The sequence below is a fragment of the Nannospalax galili genome, unplaced genomic scaffold, assembly GCF_000622305.1.
Source record: "Nannospalax galili isolate Female #2095 unplaced genomic scaffold, S.galili_v1.0 scaffold137, whole genome shotgun sequence".
Taxonomy (NCBI): Eukaryota; Metazoa; Chordata; class Mammalia; order Rodentia; family Spalacidae; genus Nannospalax; species Nannospalax galili.
In genome coordinates this window covers 1,412,082-1,439,321 of record NW_008340203.1, presented here as the reverse complement: position 1 = coordinate 1,439,321, position 27,240 = coordinate 1,412,082, and the positions used below count along the sequence as shown (strand labels likewise).

The 27,240-nt window shown below is 50.9% G+C and overlaps 1 protein-coding gene and 1 pseudogene across 7 annotated transcripts; both read left to right on the top strand.

The window, feature by feature from the left end:
* The first annotated feature begins 6,758 nt into the window (after positions 1 to 6,758).
* On the top strand, positions 6,759 to 7,640 carry LOC103735868 (annotated as a pseudogene).
* Positions 7,641 to 9,437: 1,797 nt separating this feature from the next.
* Hap1 (huntingtin associated protein 1) lies at positions 9,438 to 26,029 on the top strand. 7 transcript variants are annotated; one of them, XM_008835250.3, is made up of 15 exons: positions 9,438 to 9,811; positions 17,074 to 17,647; positions 18,629 to 18,705; positions 19,037 to 19,153; positions 19,268 to 19,461; positions 19,662 to 19,761; positions 19,839 to 19,905; positions 21,231 to 21,361; positions 21,698 to 21,760; positions 22,099 to 22,215; positions 22,357 to 22,448; positions 22,748 to 22,789; positions 23,646 to 24,007; positions 24,383 to 24,583; positions 25,273 to 26,029. In XM_008835250.3, the coding sequence occupies exons 2-14, from the start codon at positions 17,218 to 17,220 to the stop codon at positions 24,526 to 24,528; spliced, it is 1,938 nt and encodes a 645-aa protein (XP_008833472.1). In that variant the 5' UTR covers positions 9,438 to 9,811; positions 17,074 to 17,217; the 3' UTR covers positions 24,529 to 24,583; positions 25,273 to 26,029. The 7 variants fall into 7 exon arrangements, with proteins under 7 accessions (XP_008833472.1, XP_029420427.1, XP_008833471.1 ...); XM_029564567.1 differs by having other exon boundaries at positions 9,439 to 9,811; positions 22,069 to 22,215; XM_008835249.3 differs by having other exon boundaries at positions 9,440 to 9,811; positions 22,072 to 22,215.
* The last annotated feature ends 1,211 nt before the right edge of the window (positions 26,030 to 27,240 follow it).

Genomic DNA, 27,240 nt, shown 5'->3' with positions numbered 1-27,240 from the left:
GACAGCCATTAGCTCCGTTTGTGGAGCCCCGTTTAGTGCAAAGTGCTCTACTGCACAGTCTCAGCCAACGGCCACAGCCCGGTATGTGAGATGCAGGCACTTGATGATTAGAGAAGTTAGGAAATGTGCCCAAGGCGGCACAGCTAGTGAACTTCAGGCCTGGGCTTTGAATCCCTGATATATGGCTCACTCCCAAACCACTTCCCCTGCCCTCTGCGACGAGGACTGGATTCAGGCTTCCACTGATGCTTTGGTCCAATTGGTAACAACTGGGTAGCCTACAATGCCAGCTAATGCCAGGAGAGAAGGGCCTTCAATTGAGCTGGAAGGAGGCAGGCCCATCCTGGGACACCCCTGGCCCCGGAAGGGCAGATCTACAAACAGAAACAGGACTTGATGCACTCCTATGACCCCAGCTGCTCAGGAAGCAGAGGCAGGAGGATTGTGAGTTCAAGGCCTGCCTGGGCGCCACAGCTAATTCAAGGCCAATCTGGACAACACAACTTAGTTGCCTATGAATAAAAATTTAAAAAAGGACTCAGGATCCAGTCGAGGGGTAGAATGCTTGCCTGGCATGTGTGAGGCCAGTGTCTCAAAGAAGTGGACCCAGGGTGGGGTTGGGAATTACAAAGTAGAAGGCTGTACTCCAAGCAGAAGGCTGAAGGAAGACTTCTGGAATGAGGGTTATGGAGACATGCTTGGGACACTGTCCTATGCTCCCTGTCACCAAGGTATTTAGGCAAAGGCCATTAGTGGCCTAGTGGGAAGTGGGCTAGGAGATTCTGCAACCCCAGATGAAAGCCACTGGTCCTCAGGCCTCTGGGGCTGAGGCACGGCCATGCAATACCTGTGACAAGAGGACCTCAGGACTATTCTTCTGCTAGGAATGGCTGCACTACTACCCAGAGGTTCTGACACCCCTCAGAGGGCTCATAGCCCTCTCTGTCTTCTTCCTGTTCAATCCATCTTCCCCAGCCAGCAGGTGGTATACCTGACATCCCAGCGGAGTCCTCGCTAGTGGCTCTTCTTACCAGTAACCAGTACAGTGCTCGGTGAGATCCCCGGAGTGGAACGTCACACAAAGTGTGTTTTCATTGACTCTCAAATCAGCCCTGTGACTTCACACATGGGGAGACTGAGCTGGGCAGGACAGACAGAGCGACAGCTAGTAAGCTGCAAGTGGTGAGTCGGATGTAGCCAGACAGCCCCTAGCCCTTTCATTTTACCTGTCTAGTTTGTTCTCAGGCAGCTAGAGGACTGGAGGTCTGGGAGAGTGTGTGCTTCCCCCAGCTCCCAGGCCTCCCCGGAGCCACTCCATGTTCTGGGATGGAAAAGTCCTCCAGGTTCTGCCTGCTTCGCCTCCCTCCTCAGCTCTGCTCCATGTTCTCTACAGCTGGGGAGGAGGATGAGAACCCCTTTCTCCCTGGCATCCTCCAAAGCACCTGGTTCTGCACCTCAGGGGTGGCTCTTGCAGCCCTTGCTAAACTCCTGGTTCTGCCCCTTACTAAGCATTCATGCCTTGCTCTGCTTTCTAAATCCTACCCAGTGGCCTCTGCTAAGTAGGCCCTACCAATCATCTGCATCTTACACATGAGAGAAACTGAGATTAAGAGATATATTACCAAAGTCTCTGAGAGGCTTCCGATGTCCTCTGTTAACTGAGAGCTGAAAGCTCAGGGTAGCATTTGGGAAGCCATCTGCAGAGGCTCCATGGATACCATGACAACCATCATGGGACTGGGGAGTCAGGCACATTTCTGGAACCCTGACAGGTACAGGGTGTGCAGGTGACTACAAGCCTGCGTGGGACTGTCTTAGCCACAGGGCAGTAGCTTTTGGTGAACTGAGACCTTCTCACACAGATAGGGAAGTTAAATACACACTTAAGAGGTAGCCAAGACCCTCTTGTCTAAGGACTGTGATGCAGACAGAGACAACAAAGCCTTCTCTAGGCTTTCTGGAGGAAGTATGGAGGGACCGGGACATGAGGAGAGGCTGGAAGCTGGGATAGTCTGGGGCTTGCCCACTGGTCCACTCTCTTCACTTGCTAAATTGTTACATCAGCATTTATTGAGTGTCAGGCTGTGGGATACAGAGATGAAGATGCTCATTGCTTGCCTCAAGAGGGGCTGACAGGACCGAAATTAGTATATAAAGCCCTGTCAAAGGAGCACTCAAGGGGTTGGAGAGTTTGCTCAGTGGTTAAGAGCATTAGCTGTTCTTGCAGAGGTCCCAGGGTTTGATTCCCAGCACCCACATGGTGACTAACAACCACTCATAATTCCAGTTCCAGGGTAATCAGACACTGTCTTCTGACTTCCGCAGGCATTGCACAATATAGGTGCGTTTATATACGTGCAGGCAATATACTCATACACATAAAATAAAAATAATAAAATACTGATACCACACAGTAGGGACACAGAGGAATCCCAGGATTACATGAAAAACTATTTCCTTCTTCCAAAGAGCAGTGACCACCAAGATGGGAAACCACTTTTAGTTACATCGGAGGCAAGAGATTGCTCCTGACACCAACTGTGCCAGGCATAGAGGTTGTTCTGTGCTGGGATGAAGGGAAGTGTTTGGAGAGCCCAGGGCCTCACAACTACATCTTACCACATCCCCCTTATAAGCACTGGGATCACAGGCCACAAGATCCATCTTAGAATGGTTTTTATGTGCCTAGGGTAAAATACATTAAGATTGAAAAGGAAATTCACTTACTGAAATATAGCTATGAGCCTTCTACCATGTGAATTCCAGGGATTGAACTCGGGTGGTCAGGTTTGACAGAAAGTGCCTTTTCTGCTGAGCCATCTGCCAGACTCTTTATTTTTCATTTTGAGATAGAGTCCCACTGTGTTGCTGAGGCTGGCCTGGAACTCCTAGGCTCAAGAGATCCTCCTGCCCTGCCTCCCTTCCTGAGTAGCTAGGACCACAGTATGTGCTGTTGTGCCAGGTTAATGTAGCAATATTTTTCTATTTCCAGAGAAGATAAAATAAATGAACACACACAAAGAATGGCACCTAATGCATGTGTGGTGGCATGCCTGTGATCCCAGCACTTTGGAGGTAGAAGGAGGAGACTCAGGGGTTCAAGGTCATCTTCAGCTATATAGTGAGTTTGAGGTCTACACTACATAAGACCCTGCCTGACAACAAAAGAAAAGAAAACAAAACAAAACAAAAGATCAGCACCTAGCTGGGGCTCAGTAAATGTGAGTTGCTCCTTCTGGCGCTGCTGCCAACCCTATAAAGTGACCCTGAAGTAGTTCAAAGCCTGGACAGGGGAACTAGCATCACGGAAGGTCTTAGTGCTCTCTGTGAGCTCAGGGTAAGGAGCTCAGAGAGTTGGAGATCCAAGCATCCTTCCAGACTGTCAGCCCTCCTGTGCTACCTGTCCAGCAGTCTGGCATAGCGAACTAGCCCACCCTTCTTCACAGTGGGTGCCATGGCCCCAGCTGCTTTCCACAGAGTCCCTCAGGTCAGGGGCTTGTCAACCTGCTGGACTAGGCTGAACCCAGGTCTCAAGGTCTGGTCCCTGAAGGGTGGGGAGTTGGGCTGAAGGGCTGTAGGTGAGAAGAGGGGCCCCGACTGTGCCAGGGTACCTGTGAGGGTCTGTGGCTCTGAGTTTTCGGTGTTTCCCAGGCTCCTTCCCAGGCTTCCTGGAGGGGTGACCTTGGGTTAGGGCACCGGTGCTGAGATCAGGAGCACTGGAATGTGAATGCAGAGCCTTAGGCTCTCACTCTGACCAGCAAGCCAGTCTTCTCGGAGCCTTTTAGGAATCATTGCCAGTGTAGCTGCCCCCAACTCCATGCATTCACATCCAGAGTCTATCCTTGTATTCATCCAACAAGTATTTATTGGGCGCCTCAGTGTCCAAAGAATATAAAAGTGAACAAAGCAGACGCTGCCTCATGGTTGATGAAATAGATCAAATCGGAAATAGCAACGGAGAGGCAGGAAGAACGGAGAGGTGTGTGTGGGGGGATCACCCATCGACAGCTTCCTAGAACCGACCCAGAGCGGGAGCAGGATGAGCCTCCCAACACATGTCGGCAGGGGGCGGTCCTAGAGAACAAAAGCTAGCGAGGGGGTGGGGAGCGCAGGGGTTAGGTGCGGAGGGAATCACTGCGCCTGGGACTCTGCTCCACACTCCTCCCCTGCGCAGCAATTCTTCTCCACTGGCTTCTCGCCCTGCTGGCCCGATCTCCTGCTGGAGACAAAACCTCTCTGAACCTCAGGGGTTTGGTTGGGTTCTGGGAGGAGGGAGGGGCATTAAGGACACAGGAAAGGGGCTGAGAGATGGAAGGGGCCTGGTCCTTGCCCATCACATTTTCTGTGGCAGGTGTGAGGAGGATTTGTGCTGGTGCTGGGCTGGAATGGGTACTGGGGTGGCCATTGCCCAGGAGCCAAGGGTGGGAACAGCTCCCCACCATCCAAGGGCTGAAAGAGACGGCAGGGGAGAGGCAGGGAGTCAGTCCTGCAATTCCAGTCCTTGGTCATGGGGAAAGTAATCCTGGGGCCTAGTTCTGGCCAGATCCCTGACACTGACCCTCAGGAACTTTATCGGATACCTCTCCTAGGTGATTCTTTTTCTGTAATTATTTATTTGCTTTTATTTTACGTATGTTTTGCCTGCATGTATTTAAGTGCACCATGAGCATGCAATGCCAACAGAGGCCAGGAGAGGGCGTCGGATTCCCTGGAACTGGAGTCATGGAGGTTGTTAGGTGCCATGTGAGTGCTAGGAATCAAACCCGGATCCTCTGCAAAAGCAGCCAGTGTTCTTAACCACGGAGCCATCTCTCCAGCCACCAGGTAACTTTTTTTTTTTTTTTTTTGGCCAGGGAGGAGGCAGGGAGAGGGTACTGAGCTAGATGTGGGCTGCCCAAGGCTGGGATAAGATGGAGCCCCAAATTCATGGGTCGAGGGTCAGGAGAACTAGGTATAAGGGCTTATATTTTCCTGTCCTCTGTCTGGTCCAGCAGGGATTCTGGTAGATACACTGGGAGGTAGGGTAGGGGGACCTCTTTGACCTCTATCCCCACACAGCAGGAGAGAAGGGAAACGGTTAGAGACAGAGGGTGGGATCATAATCCCCTCTGGGGCTCCAGGTAGCTCTGGGCGGTGGAGAGGCCAAAAGATGACAGGGAGGTTGAAACCCATTCCTCCGTGGCGGGGAGAAGCCCGGGGTGTCTGTGTGGCCGAATGTGGGCCGACACTGCCCTCTGGTGGCTTCAGTTAGAATTGCCTGATTCCGATGCTCTGACCTAAGACAGCTCACCAATTTCACCTTTCTGTTCCACTTTCCTCTTCACCCAGTCTTCCCTGGGGCCTCAAAGCTGCTTCTTCACGAGCCACAAGATGTCTCACACGCAGGAATTTAATGAGCTCCCACTGTGTGCTCTGTTCTGTGACTGGTGTAGGCTTGTAGGTGTTCAGGTACAGTGAGACTGTCCAGGAAGGTGGAGGCTCAGTGCCACTTGACAGAGCCCTGGAGTCTCACAAGAGCTAGGCAGGGCAGATGCCAATACAGGCACCCCCTCCTGTTTGTCAGCCTCACCGTTCACAGTGAACACTGGGCTGTGTCCCTTCAAGCTTTATTTATTTAATTTGTTTGTATGTACATATGTATGTATGTATGTATGTATGTATGTATGTATGGTTTGCCTACATGTATATGTGTCAATGGAGGCAAGAAGAGGGGATTGGACCCCCTGGAACTGGAATTATGAATGGTTGTTAGCCACCATGTAGGTGCTGGGAACTGAACCTGGGTCCTCTGCAAGAGCAGCCAGTGCTCTTAACTACTGAGCCATCTCTCCAGCCCCTCCTTCAAGCTTTTTGCTGACAATGAAAACATACATTGTAGGGCATGGTAGCCCACACTTGTGATCGCAGATCCTTAGGAAATTGAGACAGGAGGCTCTGCATGTTTTTAATCCCAGGAGCAGAGGCAAGTGGATCTCTGTGAGCTCAAGGTCAGCCTGGTCTACATGCAAGTTACAGGCTAGTCAAGGCTGCATAATGTTTTAGTCCTGGTGTGGCCATTGCACTCATAAACTCACTGCATCTGTGGTGACCTACACAAGACCTGTGTGAGCCTGGGCCCTTCAACATTTCGCCCTGTATGGGGAAGGAGAGGGTCCTTCCTAAGGGACTATTGGCAGTTAGTGGTTGGGTCCTTCCTAAAGGACTATTGGCAGTTAGTGGTTGCTGGGGGAGGGGTATGATTTTCTTCAGGGGTGCAGCCAGTCACCCAGGCACCAGTCAATAACCCCCAGTCACTCTCGTGCAAGTGACTATACTTATACACAGCAGGTCACACACAAAAAGAAGATATGAAAAGTCTTCTTCCCAAAAGACTTGTTGGGAAGAAGAGGTTTCAATGGGAGAGGGAGGGGATGAGAGAGGGCAATTGGGGGTGAAAGTGACCTTCATTATATACATGTAGGAAGCTGTTATGACTTTTTATTTTGGGAGGGGCTAGAGAGATGGTTTATTGGCTAGAACACTGGCTGTTCTTGAAAAGGACCCAGGTTCAATCCCCAGCACCCACATGGTGACTAACAACCGTTCATAACTCCAGTTCCAGGGGACCCAATGCCCTCTTCTGACCTATGTGGGCATTGCATGACACGGGTACATCTACCTACATGAAAGCAATACACTCATACATATAAAATAAAAATAAATAAAATAGGTGGCTCCAGTGGGAGGCTGTAGGCCTGTGACGGTACAGAGGGTACATGATGGTGAAGCTGATGGCGGAGCTGATGGAGCAGGTGGCGCAGTACACCAGCGTGGTACAGGACTGTGAGTTGGACCTCCGTGGGTATAAAATTCCTGTCATTGAAAACCTAGGTGCTACCTTAGACCAGTTTGATGCTATTGATTTTTCTGACGAGGTCAGGAAACTGGATGGTTTTCCCTTGTTGAGAAGACTGAGAACATTATTAGTGAACAACAACAGAATATGCCATGTAGGTGAGGGACTTGACCAAGGTCTGCCCTGTCTGACAGAACTCATTCTCACCAACAATAGTCTTGTGAAACTGGGTGATCTGGACCCTTTGGCATCTCTCAAGTCACTGATTTATCTAAGCATGCTAAGACATCCTGTAAAAAATAAGAAGCATTACAGACTTTATGTGATTTATAAAGTTCCACAAGTCAGAGTACTGGATTTTCAGAAAGAAGCTAAAAGAGCGTCAGGAAGCAGACCAGATGTTCAAGGGCAAACAGGGTGCACAGCTTGCAAAGGATATTGCCAGGAGAAGCAAAACTTTCAGTCCAGGTGCTGGTTTGCCAACAGACAAAAAGAACGGTGAGCCCTCTCCAGGGGATGTAGCAGCAACCAAGAACACCATAGCAAACACATCAGCTCTGGCTGAGGTAGAAAAGCTGAAAGGTTTACTGCAGTCGGGTTCTTCCTGGTAGAGAACGTAGATCAGGGCCCAGTGATGATGGTGGAGAAGAGATGGAAGAAGACACAGTCACAAACGGGTCCTGAGATCCCTGGCAGATGTCTAATAGGCACTCTTGGGACAAGTCTTGCTTCTTTTGAGCATAGAGTAACAGTCTTGCTTGTATCAGCAACGTGGAACCAACCTATCAGCATTGCTGAATGCTTGAAACTGCTGCTAATAATTTTTTAATATGAACCTTGGATCTAAATGTCAGTTTTTGACAAATGCTAAAATAAAGGCCACTCACTGTGCTGCCAAAAATGATTTTTAAGGAATTTTTATTTAAAATTTAAAAAATTTATTTATTTTCATTTTATGTGTTTTGCCTGTACAGAAGCCAGTGCATCTCTGTTGTGCAATGCCCAAGAAGGCCAGAAGAGGGCATTGGATCACCTAGAACTGGAGTTATGGGCCATTGTTAACCACCATGTGGATGTTGGGAACCAAACCTGGGTCCTCCTCAAGGACAACCAGTGCTCTTAACTGCTGAGCCCCATGAAGCTGTTAAAAAAGTTTCTAAAAACTGGGGAAAAAAATGTTTGGGGCCAGAGGCTAGGGATATAGGTTAGTCAGTGAAGTGCTTGCCTTGCAAACCTGGGAGCCTGAGGTCCATCTGCAGCACCCATGTAAAAAGACAGACATGGTGGTGCTTGCTTGTAGTCTCAGCACTGGAGAGGTGGAGACAGGCTGGTCCCTGGGACTCAGTAGCCAGTCAGCCTAGCAGCCTACTTGTTGAGCTCCAGGCCAGTCGGGTCTCAAAATCAAAACAAAACACAAAAAGCCTAGCAGACAGCCCCAGAGGAAAAACAATACTGAAAATTGACCCTCGATCTCCATGTATATGCACCTACCTGTATACACACACACACACATACACACAAATACTGCCAAACAGCTTCACATACCATAAACATAGACACACACAGAGAAAGGCTAGCTTTGATTACATAGCAAGATCCCATCTCAAAATATAGGCAAAAAGCTGGGTGTGGTAGAGCACACCTTTAATCCCAGCACTCGGGAGACAGAGGCAGGCAGATCTCTGTGAGTTTGAAGTCAGCCTGGTCTCCATAGGGAATCCAGGTCAGCTATGGCTACAGGGAGACCCTGTCTCAAAAAAGACCAAATTATATGGGACAAAAAGGAGGACTTGGCTTCCGTTCCCGGGGCGGGGGTGTGTGTATGTGTGTGGGGTGGTGGTGGTGGTGGTGGTGGTGGTGGTGGTGGTGGTGGTGATTGAATACTGAGGAGAATGGATTTGGTCCAGAGGGTTCTTCCATTCCCAGAATTATCCTTGAGACAGGGGTGCTCTTTTCTGCATCAGTTTTCTCTGCTAGAACATTTCCATCAGCACACACATGTATCTCCTCCCACCCTTTGTGAGAATGTCTTACTATGTAGCCCAGGCTGGCCTTGAACTCCCAGTGATCCTGCTGCCACCAGCCAAGTGTTGGTAATAGGTGTAAGAGGGGCTCCCATAGTGATCCTAACTGGAGGCAGCAGCAGGAGGTCCCTGACAGTGATCTGAGCTCTCAGCGGAGAATCCAGGGTGCAAAAGCAATTGGACCAGGGCTGGAGCAATGGCTCAGCAGTTAGGAGCACTGGCTGCTCTTAACCCAGGTTAAGGACCTGGTTCGGTTCCCAACACCCACATGGTGGCTAACAACCCAGTTCCATGGGATACAACTCCCTCTTCTGGCCTCCTAAGGCAAAGCCAGAGATGGGTCTCCACCTTCCAGCTGCTCCTGCAACATGTGGGAAGGAGAAGAGTCTCTGGCTTTAATGGGTTTTCCAGTCTGGGGTTTAGCAGCTCTCTCCTGATTGGTCTCATTTTATACCTCTTTTGCATACACACACACACACACACACACACACACACACACACACACACACAGCCAATCCGGCCCCACTGGGAACAAATAACAGGCACAGCTCCACATTTTCACCAGTCCTTAGCTGTTTCAGGCTGTGGATTGGGGCCCAGACAGCCCTGCGCACTCCAGAGTCCAGCTCCTGGCTACAGTCTGGTTGTAAGCTGGCTCCCAGCTCTAGCCTGGAGCTTAGCCTCTAGAAGCTCATCCCGGAAGGAAGACTGCCCTGACTCATCACATACAGACCCACTGGAAACCAGCCACCCGCAGGAGAGTTGGTTTGGCTGCTGTGGCTCTCCCACAGCTGCTCCTGCTTTACAATCCGCGGTTCCGGCCTCGGCCTTTGAGACCCACTCCTTCGGCTCCAAGCAGGGGGACTCCTCGCAGCCTCGGAGACCTGCCTGAAGTGGGACACCCCCTGCCCCTGCCGCTGTCCTCGGTGACCTGCACTCTGCAGACTTGCAGGTATCCCACAGTAAGCACAGAGCTATAACACATAACATCTCAGTGTATATCACGCCCCCTCCCCCCACGGTTTCGGGGAAACTACTTTCTCATTTGAGCTTCTGTTTTCCTGTTTGAGTTGCTACTCCTGCATGGTAAAGAAAAGTTTCCCATGTTTTCCCTTTACTGTCTGCACATTCTGTTTGGGGGTTGAGTGGGGAGGAGGGGGAGAGGGGAAGGAGGGAGGTGGAGGGAGGCGCAAGACGAGAACCTGAGATAGGAGGCTTGATCGCCTCAAGGTCAGCCAGGGCTATATAGTGAGATCCTGTCTTATAAAACAAAAAATAGGGGCTGGAGAGATGGCTCGGTGGTTAAGAACATTGACTGTTCTTGCAGAAGACCTGGGTTCGAATCCCCGCACCCAAAATGGCAGCTAACAACTGTCTGTAACTTCAGTTCCAGGGGATCCGACAGCCTCTTCTGTCCTCCCCAGGCATTGAATGACATGGGTGCACTTACATGCAGGCATAACACTCATACACATAAAAAATAAAAATAATAAATAAAATAAAAATAAAAAAACAAAAAAAATAAACAAACAGAAAATAAGGGGGTTGGGGAGACACCAGAAATCAATTTCTCCACCTCATCCCCCAAGTGCACATGGAAGAGAGGCCGGGGAAGGTAACAGGACACCCTGTCCTCAGGCTGAGGAAAGAGGCCTCACCAGGAGCTGGCCCTGCTGTCCGACATCTCCATCATGGCCTTCCGGTCTCAGAAACTGGGAAAAAGAAAATTTCGATTATTTAAGCCCTGTGATGATTAATCTTGGTTGACAACTGACAGGAAGGATCTAGATAACTTGTAAGACAAGCTTCTGGTTGCATATTCAAGGACATTTCTAGATTGGTTTAACTGAGGTAGGAAGACTCACCCTAACTGTGGGTGGTACCATGCCATGGATTGGGGTCCAGGACTAAACAAAAAGGAGAACGCAAACTGAACACCCGTATTCCTGGCTCTCCGCTTCCTGGCCATGGATGCAACAGACCAGCCATGCCCAGCTCCTGTCCCCCATGACTTTCCTGATACAATGGACTGTACCCTCAAACTGAGAGCCAGAGCAAACCTTCCCTCTCTTCAGCTTCTTCTCAGTTGCTTGATCCAGCAATAAGAGAAGTGACTAATATAACCTGCCGTATCCTGTTCTGGCAGCTTAAGTTGATGAGTGAACCTACTTGGGTCCTTGAAGGAGGCTTGAGGCTCTGGGCTGGGACTTTAGGCAAATTAAATTAAGTTCTTAGTCTCATTTTGCAGATATGGATGCTGAAGCCCCAGTCTTTATAAGAGGCAGAGGCAGGATTCACAGCTGTGAAGCTTATTAATGTGTATAGTTTCCATGGGAACACACTGGTGCTGGTGATGAGGGATGGAAAGAAAATGAGACCCATCTGAGAACTGAGAATTCTGTTGAAACCCAAGTTCAAAGATTCTGCTTACCAGGGCTAGATAGATGGCTCAGCCGTTAAGGGCACTGGCTGGAAGAGGGCTCAGCAGTTAAGGCAGTTGTGCTCTTGCAGAGGACAGACAACCTGGGTTTGGTTCCCAGCACCCATATTGGATGGCTCACAATCACCTGTAACCCCACTTCCGGGGAATCTATGCTGTCTTTTGGCTTTTATGAGCATCTGCATGTACATGATGCACTTACATACACTCAGGCACACACAGACATGAAAAAAATAAATCTTTTTAAAAAAGACATGAAGCCCACAAATACAAAGATTGCTGAAGGTTCTAACCATGATAAAAGGCAATCTTACAAGTTTTTTCCTTTACTGACCCTGGCTTCAGTCACTCTCAACAACCTGACAGAAATGTCTTGGGGTCAGCCAAGTGTGATGGCGTATACCTGTAATCTTAACATTCATGAAAAACTGAGGCAGGAGGATTTCAAGGTAGAGGCTAGCCTGGACACACAGAGAGTTCCAGGGTAGCCTGAATTACATAGCAAGACCCTATCTCAACAGAGATAGATGGAAGATAGATAGATAGATAGATAGATAGATAGATAGATAGATAGATGATTGATAGATATGAGAGGAGAAATACAGATAGATAGACAGACAGTAGAGAAACACCCAATCCAAGAAAAAGAAGGGGCTTGGGAGGGGTTCAAGTTCAGCATGGATACCATTTATTATTTTTCCTGCTATTGCAGGAGCTCAGTTTGAAGCTATATTTCAGAAATAATCTGATTAGATAGGATGGTCCCTTTGCTAAATGGGCAGATGAGTCCCCATGGGGTTGATGGATGTGGGGCTAGGACAAGTGGGAGCAGAGTTCAGTCACCAATCAGAAGTGAGAAACAATGTCCCTGGGAAGGGAGGCTGCTGTTGAAGGAGAGGGAGAGTCTGAGTGGGCAATGTACATTGGCATCCCAGGTGTGGGCTGAATACAGGATAGCTGTTGGAACGATTTTCTCTGCCTTCTGGGAGTAGGTACTTTCTGTTTTTCTTAGTCATACCTCTTTGTATCTTTCTGTGAACTTTGTCAAATCTGTAATTATCTGATTTGTTTTCTTGTTCATTTGCCTTTCTTCTGGACACTAAACTCCAGGAAAGCAGAGATTAGTTTCTTTTGCTTTCTGTTCTAGTCCAAGTCTAGCACACCACCTGGTATACAGAACAGGCACTCTGGGCTAGGGAGATGGCTCAGTGGATAAGACTGCTTACACACAAGCGTAAGGACCTGAGTTTGGCTCTCCAGCACCTATGTGAAATGTTAGCCTGTAACCCCAGCTCTAGGTGTGGGGAGAGGCTCCCTGTGCCTTGCTGGCCATCCAGCCTAGCTGAAAAATGTCAAGCTCTGGGTTCAGTGAGTGACTCTGTCTCAATGGGATAAGGAAGAGAACAAGAGAGGCCACCTAATGTCTTCCTCTGGCCTCCAGTACCCACACACTGATGTATGCATGCACATACCACACATCCACAACTAGAATATGCATTCAATATGTTTGTTGAATGAAAGGATCAATGAATAAATGAATGAATGAATGAATGATGAATGAATGACTATAGAAGGAAATATTGTTTTGGGGGGAAGGGGTATTGAGAGAGGTTCTCATGTAGCCCAACCTGCTACGTAGTTCAGGTTGACCTTGAACTCATGATCCTCCTGCCTTAGCCTCCCAGGTGGCAAAAGGGATGTACTGATGTCTATGCCTCCTGACAGTGGAGGGGTACTCTGACTCTTCCTGGGTTGTTTCTATTGTTCCAGACTGTGCTGTGGAAACCTGGCCCCAAAGACACTAGGTGGTGACACTAGGTGGTGACCTTGTGCAACAGCCCTGTTGGCAGCTTAGGAGAGGATGGGTGATTGTGGGATGGTGGCACCTGGAGTTCCTTAGCTTAGATGGTATATGTGTTAAAGGATGGACTAGAGATTGAAGAGCGCACCTAGATCCAGGGAGGGGTAGGAGCTGAGTTTGAATCCCCAGCCTGTAGGGTAGGGGTGTGAAGGAGGCTGGGTACCACAATAATCAGAGATGAGAGAGTGAGTCCTCAACTTGGAAACTGAGGCTGAGCAGACCATGAACACTTGAGAACTATTTACTGTTTTTCGTTTTTGAGACAAGATCTTGCTGTGCAGCTTTGGCTACGTAGAAGCATTTAAAAGGTAAATTCTAGGCTGGAGAGATGGCTTGGCAGTAAAGAACACTGGGTGCTCTTGCAGAGGACCTGGGTTTGGTTCTCAGCATCCACATGGTGGCTAATAATTCTCTTTAACTCCAGTTTCAGGGGATCCAACACCGTCTTCTGGTCTTCACAAGCACCGTGCATGGTGCCTGAACATACATGTGAGCAAAACACTCGTATACATAAAATACACACACACACACACACACACACACACACACACACACACACACACAGAGTAAAGTCAAGCTAGGTGTGACTCATACCTGTAACTCCAGCTGAGACAGAAGAATTGCTCCAACCTCTGCAAGTTCAAGACCAGCCTAGGCTATAAAGGAGTTTCAGCCCAGCCTGGACTACAGAGTGAGACCATGTCTCAAAACAAAACAAAACAACAAGACAAAACACAAAAACCCCCAAAAACAAATAGGGACTAAAGAGATGGCTCAGCAGCGGCTACTCTTGCAGAGAACCTGGGCTTTGGTTCCCAGCACCACATACTGGTTCACAACAGTTTATAACTCCAGTTCCAGAGGATCCTGAGGGCCTCTGTGGGCACTGCACACACGTGGTGCACCTGCATACTTGCAGAAAACACTCATATACATAAAAGAAAAATAAAAATGAAAAAAAAAAAACCCAAATAGCAAGTTGGGAGATGGCTCAGTGGGTAAAGTGCTTGCTGTTTAAACATAAGGAGCTGAGTTTGAATCCCCAGCCCTCACATAAAGGCCTGGCATAGTGACAGGAGTCTGCAATACCACCACTTGGGGTCAGGGCAGAGAAAGGTGAGTCCCAGGGGCAGCTGGCCAGTCAGTCTAGTCAAAATGTAGAGCACCAGGTTCTGTGAGAGACCTTGTCTCAAAAAATAAGGGGGGAGGTGACAGGTGATATCTGTTGCTTACTTCTGGCCTACACACATGTACACATGCATACACCACATACAAAAAATAAAAATAGCCAGGCATGGTGGTGCAAGCCTGTAGTCCCAGCACTTGGGAGGCAGAGGCAGGCGGATCTCTGTGAGTTCAAGGCCAGCCTGGTCTACATAGTGAGTTCCAGGACAGCTGGGGCTACAGGGAGACCCTGTCTCAAAAAGACAAAACAAACAAACAAACAAACAAAAAAACAAACCAAAAACCAAAAAAATTTTAGTTTTAAAAGGGCAATTCAGGGATGGGCATGATGGTATATACCTTTAATCCCAGCACTCAGGAGGCATAGGCTGGCAGGTCTCTGTGAGATTGAGGCCAGTCTGATCTACATAGTGAGTTAGTGAGTTCCAGACCAGCTGGGCTACAAGGCCACCCTGTCTCAACAAAACAAACAAAAAAGGTGAATTTAGGACTGGAGAGATGGCTCAGCGATTAAGAGCACTTATTGCTCTTCCAGAGGACTGGGGTCTGGTTCCCAGTAGCCACTCGTGGCTGACACCTGTCCTTAACTGCGGTTCTAGGGGATCTAACGCCCTCTTCTAGTCTCCATGGGCACCAGACAGGCAATGTGGTACACTTACATACATGTAGGCCAAACATTCATAATACACAGAAAATTTTTTTTTGTCTTTTTGAGATGGGGTCTCCCTGTAGCCCCAGCTGGCCTGGACTCACTATGGAAACCAGGCTGGCCTTGAACTCACAGAGATCTGCCTGCCTCTGCCTCTCGAGTGCTGGAATTAAAGGGGTTGTACCACCATGCCTGACACAATTTTTTTTTTAAATTTTAAAAAGTTTTCTTTAACAATTTATATGCTTTATTTTGTTTTATTTATTATTTTTATTTTATGTGTATGTGTGTATTGCCTGCATGTAGGTAAGTGCACCCATGCCGAGCAATGCCCGCGGAGGGCAGAAGAGGCTGTTGGAGCCTCTGGAACTGGAGTTACCCACAGTTGTTAGCGGCCATGTGGGTGCTGGGATTTGAACCTGAGTCTTCTGCAAGAACAGTGTTCTTAACTGCTGAGCCATCTCTCCAGCCCCGATTTTTTTTTTAATTTATAGAAAAGGTGAATGCAATAGACTTGGCAAATCCCTGGATATTGAGGAGACTGGAGGGCAGGGAGAATGATTTCAAGACTTAAAAAGAGTCAGTGAGGAGCCGGGCGGTGGTTGCCTTTTATCGCAGCATTTGGGAGGCAGAGGCAGGTGGATCTCTGTGAATTTGAGACCAGCCTGATCTACATAGTGAGTTCCAGGACAGCTGGGGCTACAGGGAGATCCTGTCTCAAAAAAAAAAAAAAGTCAGCGAGTTGCTGGAGAGATGGGTCAGTGGTTAAGAGCATTGGCACAGGTTTGGTTACCAGCACCCACAAATGACTAAAAACTGTAACTCCAGTTCTAAGGTATCCAATGCTCCCTTCTGATCTCTGAGGGTGTTGCCAAGACACAGGTGCACTTACATACATGCATGCAAAATACTCAAACAAATAAAATTAAAAAAAAAATTTTTTTGGTCTTTTTGAGACAGGGTCTCCCTGTAGCCCAAGCTGGCCTGGAACTCACTATGTCTGGCCTTAAACTCACAGAGATCCGCCTGCCTCTGCCTCCCGAGTGCTGGGATTAAAGGCGTGTGCCACCATGCCCGGCAGCTAAAAAAAATTTTTTTAAGAGTCAGAGAGCCATGGGATCTAGAGAGATGGTTCAATGGTTAAGAGCACAGATTGCTCTTACGGAGGACCTGGGTTCAAGTCCCAGCACCCACATGGCAGCTAACAACCGTCTGTAACTCCAGTTCCAGGGGGATCCGATGCCTTCTTCTGATCTCTGCGGGCATTCTACGACACGGGTGCATTTACCTACATTCAGGCAATACACGCATACACGTAAAATTAAAAAAAAAAAAGTCAGTGAGCTATCCATCTCTTTTTAGCCCAGTTAAAGGTTGCACTCCTCAGCACCGCCCTCTCCCCAGTTCATTCAGGACTCAGGGCGATCCACTGAAATATTCAGTTTTCTGGAAGGCACACGGTCTAGGGGATGAAGATCTAGAAGACTGACGTCGGTCAGTACAGACCAGGGGATAAAGGATGCTATGTGGAGTGTGTGTATGGGGTGTGTCTGGAGGAGCCGTCACACTTCAAGCAGGCTCTCCCTAGAGGAACAGGTGCTGGTAGGATGGTAGGCCTTGGGAAATAGGGTTGGAGATTAAGAACAAGGAAACGCAGTAAGATGGAGGATGTCCAGGCGCGAATGTAGGGGTGTGAGCGCGAGGACCTGTGGGTGAAGCGCAACACGTTGAAAGCCACGGGAGTTTGGATTTCTAGCTCAATCCACCTAGAAAAACACAGACATACTGTCCTGACGCGCAGGTCACCCCAGTCCGTAGTCACAACGTTGGGTTGTCTGGTGCGACACCAGACATGGCAGCTGGAAACCTGGGTAGCGGAAGCAGGGGAGAGGGGTGTTTCTATGTGGGGAATCGGGGTCCTTCTACCCAAGCCCCTGAAAGCTGAGGCTTTGGGGAGAACCATTCTGGGAAGATGGAGGGGGGAACCCTTCACTGCGAACCCAAGCCCGCGGAACCAGCTGGGCTTCCACCTCGTCTTCCTTCTCTTCTTTATTTGTCACTCTCTGTTCCGTTACCAAGGCTCCTCCCGCGAGCGATCCTGTGTCTCCGCACCACTAATTGATCCTCCGTCACCCCCAGCGCCACGCGTGGTACAGTCCCGCGGCGCCAGCTCCGGGCACAGGTTATAAAGGCTCGGCTGCCGCGGCGGACTGCAGACTCAAGATGCGCCCGAAAGAGCAGGTGCAGACCTTTGCTGGCGACGGGCCAGGGTCCGGACCCGGGCTCGGGGACCCAGCAGCAGCCACCCCCGCGATCCCGCCTGCAGCCGGTCCTGCTCCAGAGCCCTCGGCGGAGCCCGAACCCGCTCCCGCTCAGGGACCCGGGGCCGGACAGCGAGCAGGATTCCGACCACCGTCCGCATCCCAGGCCGGAGCTCGCCAGGGTTCCCAGGCTGGAGCCAAGACAGGAGCCCAGCGCCGCTCGGACGCTCCATGGACCCGCTTCGTATTCCAGGGGCCTTTTGGTCCGCGGGCCACTGGCCTGGGAACTGGAAAGGCGGAGGGAATCTGGAAGACGCCAGCCGCCTACATCGGACGGAGGCCCGGGGTGTCCGGTCCTGAGCGTGCGGCGTTTATTCGAGAGCTGCAGGAAGGTAAACTGCGTCCCAGGGATCCCCGAGTGGCTGCTACTAGGACATCTCCGCGGAGGAGGGGGCCCACCGACCCAGGCGCCCCGCCCCCCTTTGGCGCTCAGTCCCACCCTCTCTGTCACCCCTGCGAAGCCACTGTCGCGGTATCAGTCGGGTCGCCCCCTCCCCATCTCCTCCCTCTCGGGTTCCCTGATTTTTCTCGGTGCGTCAGGTTTAGGGCTTGCGCGTCCTCGCCCCCTCGTCTCGCCTGTTGCTGCGGCAGATCTGCGCGCTCTCGGTGCCCCCTCCCCGTCTACTGCAGTGCCAGGAGAGGGGTGGGGGCTGCGGGCAGGCGCTGCTGGGAGCGCTCTGAGCCTGCGCTGGCCAGCGGGGCCAGAAGGCGGGGGAGAGGCAGGTGGGTGAGTGGAGGGCGGTGGGTGGGGGCGGAGGGGGAGGTTTTGACCACTTCTTGGTTGCTGGGCTCCAGCTTTTCCCGGAGCCGAGGTGGGAGGAGTGAGAGGAGTGGGCGGGGTTTCTGACCCTCCTCTTCTTGTAGGCGGGTAGATTGAGATTCAGGTGCCCCTTTCTGGGTGCTGGAGAAGTCTCTGTTGCCACACTCAACAAGTGCGTGGTGGGTGACTGTGTTTTTTATGATCCAGGAGGCTCCAGTGAGCTAGCTAAGTTGCCCGTTGGATCAGGGGTGATGAGTCAGCCTGCAGCTGTATTTTCCTTGACTGACTCTATACCTCTTAGGGACCAGGAGCCTCCCACTCCCAAAACCCCAGGTAGCCTGAGAGTCCAGTTCCTGAGCCTGGAGGACTGTTTTTCCCTCATTGCACCCAGGGCCCAGCTGAAGAAGCAGGAGTGCTGTTTTGGGGCTGGGAGATGGTGCTAAAACAGGTGGAACTCTGTCTCGGAAACCCTGATCTTTGATGTCAGGGACACAGTGGAATGTGGGCGGCTTCGGCTCCTTTTCCTCACTTTGTCTGGCCTTTTCTCCCACAGCACTGTGTCCTAACCCACCTCCGACGAAGAAGATCACTGATGATGATATCAAAGTGATGCTGTATTTGCTGGAAGAGGTGTGTACCTCCCTCCCCACCCCATTTAAATTCTACCCTGCAAAACATAAGGGTTTTGTCTGTTTCCTATCTGCCTGGGGGCCAAGTTGAGGGTCCCTCTCCTGGAAGGTAAGTAGCTTTCAGGACCAATCTGGGCTGATCTGATCTTTTTTCTACGATGGGAAACCAAGTCAGATCTCAGAGTGGGTTAATGTCATCTCTGGTCTAGTAACTGGAGAACTGGAGCTTGGGGGTGATTTCTTCTTGTGGCCTAATTCTAGCTCCTCCCACCTGCCTAGGAGGGCCTAGAAACTGGGAAAATACTCTCTTATGGGTGGTGATCCCTTTGCAGAAAGAACGGGACCTGAATACAGCGGCTCGCATTGGCCAGTCCCTGGTGAAACAGAACAGCGTTTTGATGGAAGAGAATAGCAAACTGGAAACCATGCTGGGTTCAGCCAGGGAAGAGGTAATTGGGAGCAACAGAGGGGTGAGAGGAGGGGTCAGTGTGTCCTTCACCCCTAGGCCAGCTCCTATTATGTGCCTGTGTACTCACTTTTCAATGGCTCCCCTCTCCTGCCAGATTTTACACCTCCGAAAGCAGGTGAACCTGCGAGATGACCTCCTTCAGCTCTATTCAGACTCTGATGAGGAAGATGAAGATGAAGAGGAAGATGAAGAGGACGAAGAGGAGGATGAAGAGGACGAAGAGGAGGATCATGAAGGACAGCGAGATCAAGATCGCCAGCATGACCACCCCTATGGTGCCCCTAAACCGTGCGTGTTCTGCCTTTGCGCCTGGACCATCCCCTCTCTGAACCTCAGTTTGCTCATTTGTAAACTGGGACATGGGTAGAGCACCTGCCAGTAGAGTTGTTGGGACTTGTTGAGACTGACACCCTTTCCAAGTGTGGGGAAGCCCTGGGGACTGGGATCCTCCATCCCTCACACCCTGATTTGTGTTGCCTCCTTGCCAGGCCCCCTAAGGAGGAGTCACTGCACCACTGCCCACAGCTGGAAGCCCTGCAGCAGAAGCTGAGACTGCTGGAGAAGGAGAATGACCAGCTGAAGGAGGAGGTGAGGACAGGGAGGCGGGCATGCCCAGTGGCAGGGGGTGGTGACGGCCCTGCCCCTTCCTTTCTTCCTCCCTCCAGGCCTCTCACCTGGACACCTTGGAGGACGAGGAGCAGATGCTCATTCTGGAATGTGTGGAGCAGTTTTGTACGTGTGATGTTGTAACTCGGGGTAGGGGACTGTCCCAAGGAATGGAGAAAAGAACCCAGGATTTGGAGTCTGGAGACCTGAGCTGAGGTCCTGACTCTGGGATCCTGCAGCTGTGTAAGCACGGACCAGTTCCTTGGCCTTTCTGAACTTAAGCATGAGAGTTAATAATTTGGACCTGCTGCTGCTGATCTCAGGTTTATGAGGATCAAGAGAGGCACCACTGCTATGTGTTATGGTGTACACCTGTAATCCCAGCACTCAGGAGGTAGCGGCAGGAGGATCAGGTGTTCAAGGCTGGCCCGGGCCCCATGAGACCTTGTCTCAAAAAAAAAAAAGCACAAGTCATGGGGGTCCTTAAAAATCTGTCTCCATTATTTGAGACAGTTGAAAGACAATGGGAAGGGAGCCAGGGGCTGCCAGAGGCTAGGCATCCAGGGTCAGATGAACTCAGAGTCACATATTGGGTCTGAGGTGTACCTAGCACCAACATGGGCACTGTCTGGTCCCGAGGACCTCAAGTCTCCTTGCTGAGACGCAAACTCAGATAGAATTTTGTTCGTGCCGTCTCCTCGCCTCATGCCTGTCCTTCTGGGTTCCGCAGCCCTCTGAATGGCCCCTCTGGTACCCAGACTCCTAAAGGAGCCAGCTCCCGGTTTCTGTTGCTTCTACTCCTAGGCATGGCTCAAATCATCCTCCTTCCTTCTCTCAATATGTCTAGCTCACGACACCTCATAGTGGGGCCTCCCAGCCCTACCAGGCTCTTCTACCTACGACCCAAATGAGTTTTCTAAAACCAGACATGACTCCATCACTAATCTGACTAAAATCCCCAAATAACTCTCCTGCATTGGTCAAGGATAACTCTACCCTTTTCCCCCACCTTTGTGATCTGGTCCCTGCTAACTGCCCATATCCTCTGGGTGTCCATTCTTCTTCTTTGCATGGTGGGGCTTACCCTGTGGTCTTATCTGACTGGTTCCTTCTTACGAAACCCTTCCCAGCTGAAAGGGTGGGAAGTGGGCAGTGCTGGGTTGGGTCGGATGTTCCAGCTATTGATTCCCTTCCCATACTGCTGCTCTACGGCCTTAATATTGGCTCCATCGCAGCCCATATTATTTGAGATTGTGAGTGCTTTTTCCCAGACGCCTCTTCACTAGACTGGAGCTCAGCGTGGGCTGGGACCAGGTCTCATCAACCACATTTCCCAGGCCCCCTCTCTGTGTCAATAATCATTTTTTAAAAGGAATGGCAAGTCCTGTGGAACCCCCGAAGGGTGGGACAGATAGGCCAGAAGCCAGGGCTGATCTGTGCTTGTTCTGTAGCTGAGGCCAGTCAGCAGATGGCGGAACTGTCGGAGGTGCTGGTACTGAGGCTGGAGGGCTATGAGCGACAGCAGAAGGAGATCACCCAGCTGCAGGCCCAGATCACCAAGCTGCAGCAGCGCTGCCAGTCGGTGAGCGGCTCTGTGAAAGTTCCCTCTCCTGGTCAAGGCCCTGTGGGACCCCAGCCTCTTCCTCCCCTACTCCATCTTACGGAACTCTGGTATCAGAGTTGGAGATACCAGAGAGCCACTCATCCAGTCTAGTCACTTCCAAGGAGGGAACCAAGTCCTCACAAAGAATCTCACATTCTCCCAGGAACCAGGCTGCATGAACTCCCATTTTATGGCTCTCGTTCCATGTGACTTCCTCAAAGGGCTGTTGAAGACTCCCTGATATGTAAAGACTATTGGGGCATGGGGTGCAGGAATAGGAGGCCTTGGGTTCTCACACGTTCTGGCTCCTTCCAGTACGGGGCTGAGACGGAGAGGCTGCAGCAGCAGCTGGCCTTGGAGAAGGGAATCCGTGCAGAGGTGAGGCGCCACAAGCTCCTGCTTTGCTCTTGAGAGCCCCTCGCCCTGATCAGGGATGCAGGGCCCTGGGGACTGTTTGACTCTCCACAGAGGACAAGCACCTTGCAGGCAGGGCCTTTCTGTCCCTTCCCTGTCTGGCCCATGGCCCAGCAGTTAGCAGCTCATTGGAGGCCTGAGTGGAGTGAAGATCAGAGTCTTGCCCAGGGTCACCCTGAATGTCACCATTTGGGTCTAGAGCCTGAGCCCTTGCCTCTTGGCCTGAGGCAAGAGCAGGCAAGAATGCCTGACTGGACACCTCTGGATCCCAGCAGAACCTGCGAGTGGGCTCTCACATGCAGGGCCCTCGGGAAAAATACACAGACCTTGGGATCAGGCGCCAGGAGGAGGCTGCGAAGCGCCAGCACTCCTCCATGCCTGCTGGTTCCGTCGCCCACTATGGATACAGTGTGCCTCTGGTGAGGATACCTCCCTTGTACCTCTGTGTGCCCTTGTGCCTTAGCCATGCTGGCTGATTTCTGCCTTTAGATCGATCAGTTGCTCTCTCTCTCTCTCTTTCTCACTCATCCTCTGGCAATGCCCCCTCCCCTCTGTTGTAGGATGCACTTCCAAGCTTCCCGGAGGCCCTGGCTCAAGAACTCAGAACATCCTTAAGGAGGGTCGTCGCAGACCCTGCGTATCTCATGGAGAAGTGCGTCACTGGGACTCCCAGACTTGGCTCAACCACACTCACTCTGGCCCACCTAGTGGACAACCAGTTGCCTTCTCTGAGTGGGGAGGGATGGCCCTCATGCTTCTGACCCCTGTACTTTCCCTGGTGTCCCTCCCACCTCCCTACCCTGCCTCACTCACTGCCCAGTTTCTCCCACTGTGTTCATGGTCTGGGACCCCTCATTTTTCCCTGGGACTTTTCAGCATGTTTGGGTCCCAGGGACTTTGCAGCTTCTGCTTCCCCTGCCTTAGTACACTGAAGTCCTGTTTTCTGTTAAGGACTCCTCGTGGGATGCCTGTTGGGGAGACATCAAACCCTGGGTAAGCTGGCTAGGGGCTCCCCATCACCTGTCCTCACCTTTTAGACAACTATTTACTTGTTAATTCTGTGACTGGAAATCTGGGAAGGTGGTGTTCTGGGAACAAGCTGTCCCCTTTCCCCTCAGACCTTACCTTCTAGGTGGCTGTTTAAGGCTTCTCCATGTGGAGACCAAAGCCTTTCCTTCAACTGACCAGGCACTGAGAGGTGATGGCCCAGCAGTTGGATACACCTGGGACTTGATCCCATTTTGTCTTCTTTGTATCCTTGGGCAAGTCACTTGAACAGTCTGAGCCTTACTACAATGGATTTAGGTTTTTGGTTTTGGGTTTTTTTTTTTTTTTTTTTTTTTTTGGTCTTTTTAAGACAGGGTCTCCCTGTAGCCCTAGTTGGCCTGGAACTCACTTTGTACACCAGACTGGCCTTGAACCTTGAACTCACAGAGACATCTGCCTGCCTCTGCCTCTGGGACTAAAGGCGTGTGCCATCTCGTCCAGCTATTACAATGGATTTGTATGGCAACTAGCTTTGGGGTGAAATATCCCAGCTGCTTTTTTCTATACAGGAGAGTGGGTGGGGAATGGGAAGAAGATGGAGCCTGTGTGGTGTGGTGACCTTTCCTCTTGTCAGGGGAACGGGCTGGGTATTGGAAACCTTGAAGCTGAATTTCTCTCCCCTCTCCTGGCTGGGACAGAGCTGGGGAGGATCATCAGGGTCTGGAGGCTGGGGCAGGGCAAGAAGAAGCTCACAGAGAGCTGGGGGTTGGGCTGTCTTCCCCAGCCTCCCCTGGAGGGCAGAAGGGCAAGAGTTCCAGAAGGGCTGGCACTTATGATAAGCCCTTCCTGTCTCCCTGCCCAGATGCGACCTTCACCACAGGGAGAAGAAGGAGCAGCAGCAGGCATCAGTACCACCCAAAGATCCCATGCCACCTGAAGATTTTGAGGCTCCTGAAGAGCTGGTGCCTGAGGAGGAGCTGGGGGCCATAGAAGAGGTGGGGACGGCTGAGGAAGAAGCAGAACAGGCTTCTGAGGAGACTGAGGCCTGGGAGGAGGTGGAACCGGAGCTAGATGAGGCCACAAAGATGAGTGTAGTGGTCTCTGCCCTGGAGGCCAGTGGCCTGGGCCCTTCACACCTGGACATGAAGTACGTCCTCCAGCAACTGGCCAGCTGGCAGGATGCCCATTCCAAACAGCAGCTGAAGCAGAAGATACTCCAGAAAGGTGAGTGCTCTCTCAGAGGCCATCATCCTGATAATGGAACAAGCTGCAGATCATGAAGCCAATGGGATGGGCGGGGAGGTGGGGGTAGGTAAGCCCGCAGAGTGCTCACTTACCTCTAACTTGGCCCCACCCAGTGGGCCGATTCGCATGGTTTTGCATACCATTTGCATAGGCACCTCAGGGCCCCCTTGGTTGGAACTGTTGTCCCAGTGTTCATTTTGGTGGAATTTGCTTATTAGTCCAGTTCCCCGCCCTCCTGCCTCCTAGGGGCTGAGCTGGGGAGTGAGGGCTGGAACAGTACATCCCCCTCATTTCGCTTTTTATCTCTGTCCACCCCTCTCTCTGTCTTCCACCCCTGACTTCCCTATCCCCAAGGTTCGCCAGCCCTGCAGCAGATGCAGGCCAAAGCAAATTTGGGGAGTGGGACCACAGAGCAGCAGCCAGGGACGCTGACCCAGGAGGACAAGGCCAGCCACCCTCCCAGGGCCAGGGAGGAAGAGGGGCCTTCTGGGGCCACTTAGGCCACTGGGACAAAGGCCTCTTCCAGCAAGGGCCAAAGTCAGATAAATCCCCTGGGTAAGTGTTGGAGTGGGCCAGGGGTGGTGGGATGGGTCAGGGGCTTCTCTCTCCACTTGGAGACCCCAGATTTGGGGAGTTACATGTACTGAGGGCATACCTTTTAGGTCCTGTTTATGAGAAACTGTCAGTGAAATCAATGATGGTTTACTTATGGATCTTTTACCTGTATGTTAGCTTTAATTGTCATGCCCCCGTAGGTAGGGATGATTGTGCCCCATTTATTAGAAGCGGAACCTGAAGTTCAGAGAGCTGAGGTGATATGTTCAAGGTCACACAGGAGCAAATTCAAACCTGTGCTATTCTGAGTAGTGAAGATCTGAACCGACCCCACTGCTGTGCATAGAATATTCCTCTCATGCTATTCTTGTACCCTGCCTGCCCTGCTGGGTCAGCCCTGAAGTTTGTGTCAGCCTCCGTAGTAGACACAAGTAGCCTACTGATACTCTGATGGCCCTTTGGGCACCAGTAGGTGGAATAGCACTGGCTGTAACAGGGCTGCCAGATAAAGTTGTGCAGGTTGTAAACAGAATTGTGATAGCTACATGGCTGGCAGTGGGCAACCTGCGTACCTGTCAATGGTGGCATTCTGTCTCCTCTCCTGACACAGCTGATCAGACTCGTCTGCCTGTTGCCTCAGATCTGAGGTTGTCAGGCTTCTGATTCACATTCATCCCTTTCTCTTCCAGGCTTTGCTGTTTCCCAACAGCCTGCAGAGACCCCACAGACAGCTTGAGACCCTTCCTTCTGCTGCCTGGCCAAGTCTCACCCATCCCAGACCCTCCTTCCATTTCTCTAAACAGGACCCCATGTCTGTCCTCAGTTCTCCTTCTGTCCTGATGAACCTGGGCTGGAGCCTGAGGGGACCAAGCTTCCACCCTCTTTGGGGACAGGCTGAAGGAACCCCAGGTCCTCATTCTGCAACTGCTACCAAAGCTGGATCACATGGTGGCCCTGGGAGCAGAAGCAGCCTGGGGCGGACTGGCTGGCTACCAGACCCAGCTCTGAGATGGGTACAAGTGGGCAGGGCAGAGATCCAGGTCCCTAGGGTGGGCAGTTATTGGAAGGACCTTTTCTGTACCCCTTGCCCCCCCCCAAATAAAGGGACCCCCCCGAGTCTCAGTTGACTTCTAGGAACCTGGCCTCTGTGCCGTTCCTCATCCTTCCTTCTCAGTCCCTATTACTGTGTGTAACACAAAAGTGTGTCTGGGGGGGGTCCCCTCTGCCCTGTGGTGTCTCAGCCCCCTCCACCTGTGCCCTGTGAGTTTCCCCCTTCTTGATGTTTGCCCCTCCCCATATCTTTGCCCCTAAGCTATGGTCCAGGAGACACTGGGGATCCCCTCAGTATCTGCCCCACTCCCACAGAGCTTCTCAGTCTTGTAGCTTGTCAGCCTGTGTATTGATGTTTGTGCCAATGTAGGAAATAAAGGACTTGTGCTCTACCTGGCCAGTCTGCAGCCATCTTTCTTAGGAAGCTTAGTGTGTGTATGAGCATGTGTGTGCGTGCGTCGTGGGGACAGAGTTGAGGAGAGAGGATGGACCAATATGAATGACATGCTAAAGACATTTATTAAATACAATTGCATGTGATCCATCCCTGTGAGATGTCAGATGATAGGATAAATGTTTGTCACTTGGTGAAACTGAGGCCCAAACAGGTTTAGTGGCCCAAGAGTCTTAACAGCTGGTTATAGTGCTGAGATTGAACCCAAGTCCTTGAAGCTGACCCAGCTCCCTTTCCTGAACCTGTCTACCCTGAGGGCTCTGATCCTGTGCCCTGATTTTGCAGGTTCATTCCAGCCTGGTGTGTTAGTGCTTGGTCCTTATGATAAAATACTTGACTTAGGGCTGGCCATATGGCTCAATGGGTACTCCCAAGCCTGATAATCAGTTTGATTTCCAGGACCCACATGGTAGAAGGAGAGAACTAAGCCCTGAAAGTTGTCTTCTGACTGCTGCTTGCACACTGTGGCACACATGAACACACACGTACATGCACACGAAAATTAATTAAAAAATACAAACGGGTGCTCGCTTCAGCAGCACATATAGTGTGATTAAATTCCTGCTCCCCTGCAAATAAAGCCTCTTTTTTTTTTTTTTTTTTTTTTTTTCTTTTCTCCTGTAGCCCCAGCTGTCCTGGAACTCACTATGTGGACAAGGCTGGCCTTGAACTCACAAAGATCTGCCTGCCTCTGCCTCCCAAGTGCTGGGATTAAAGGCATGCACCACCACGCCCAGCTTAAATAAAGCCTTTTTATGTGCAAAAAAAAAGGCTGAAGAGATGGCTCCTCAGTTAAGAGCACTGGTTGCTCTTGCAGAGGACTGGAGTTTGATTTCCAGCACTCATATGGCAGCTAACAACTATCCATAACTCTGGTTCCAGGAGATAGGATGCCCTCTTCTGACCTCTTACAGAGGACCAGGTTCAGTTCCTTGCACCCACATGGTGGCTAACAACTGTCCATAACCAGTTCCAGGGAATCTGATGCCCTCTTCTGACTTCCACAGGCTCTGCCTGACACAGGTGCACTTACCTACATGCAGGCAATACACTCATAAGATAAAAGTAACAAAAATAAATATTAAAAAAAATACAACCAGAAGGCTAATGGTATAGAATGACATAACTGTGGTCTTCACTGCTGCAATCACTC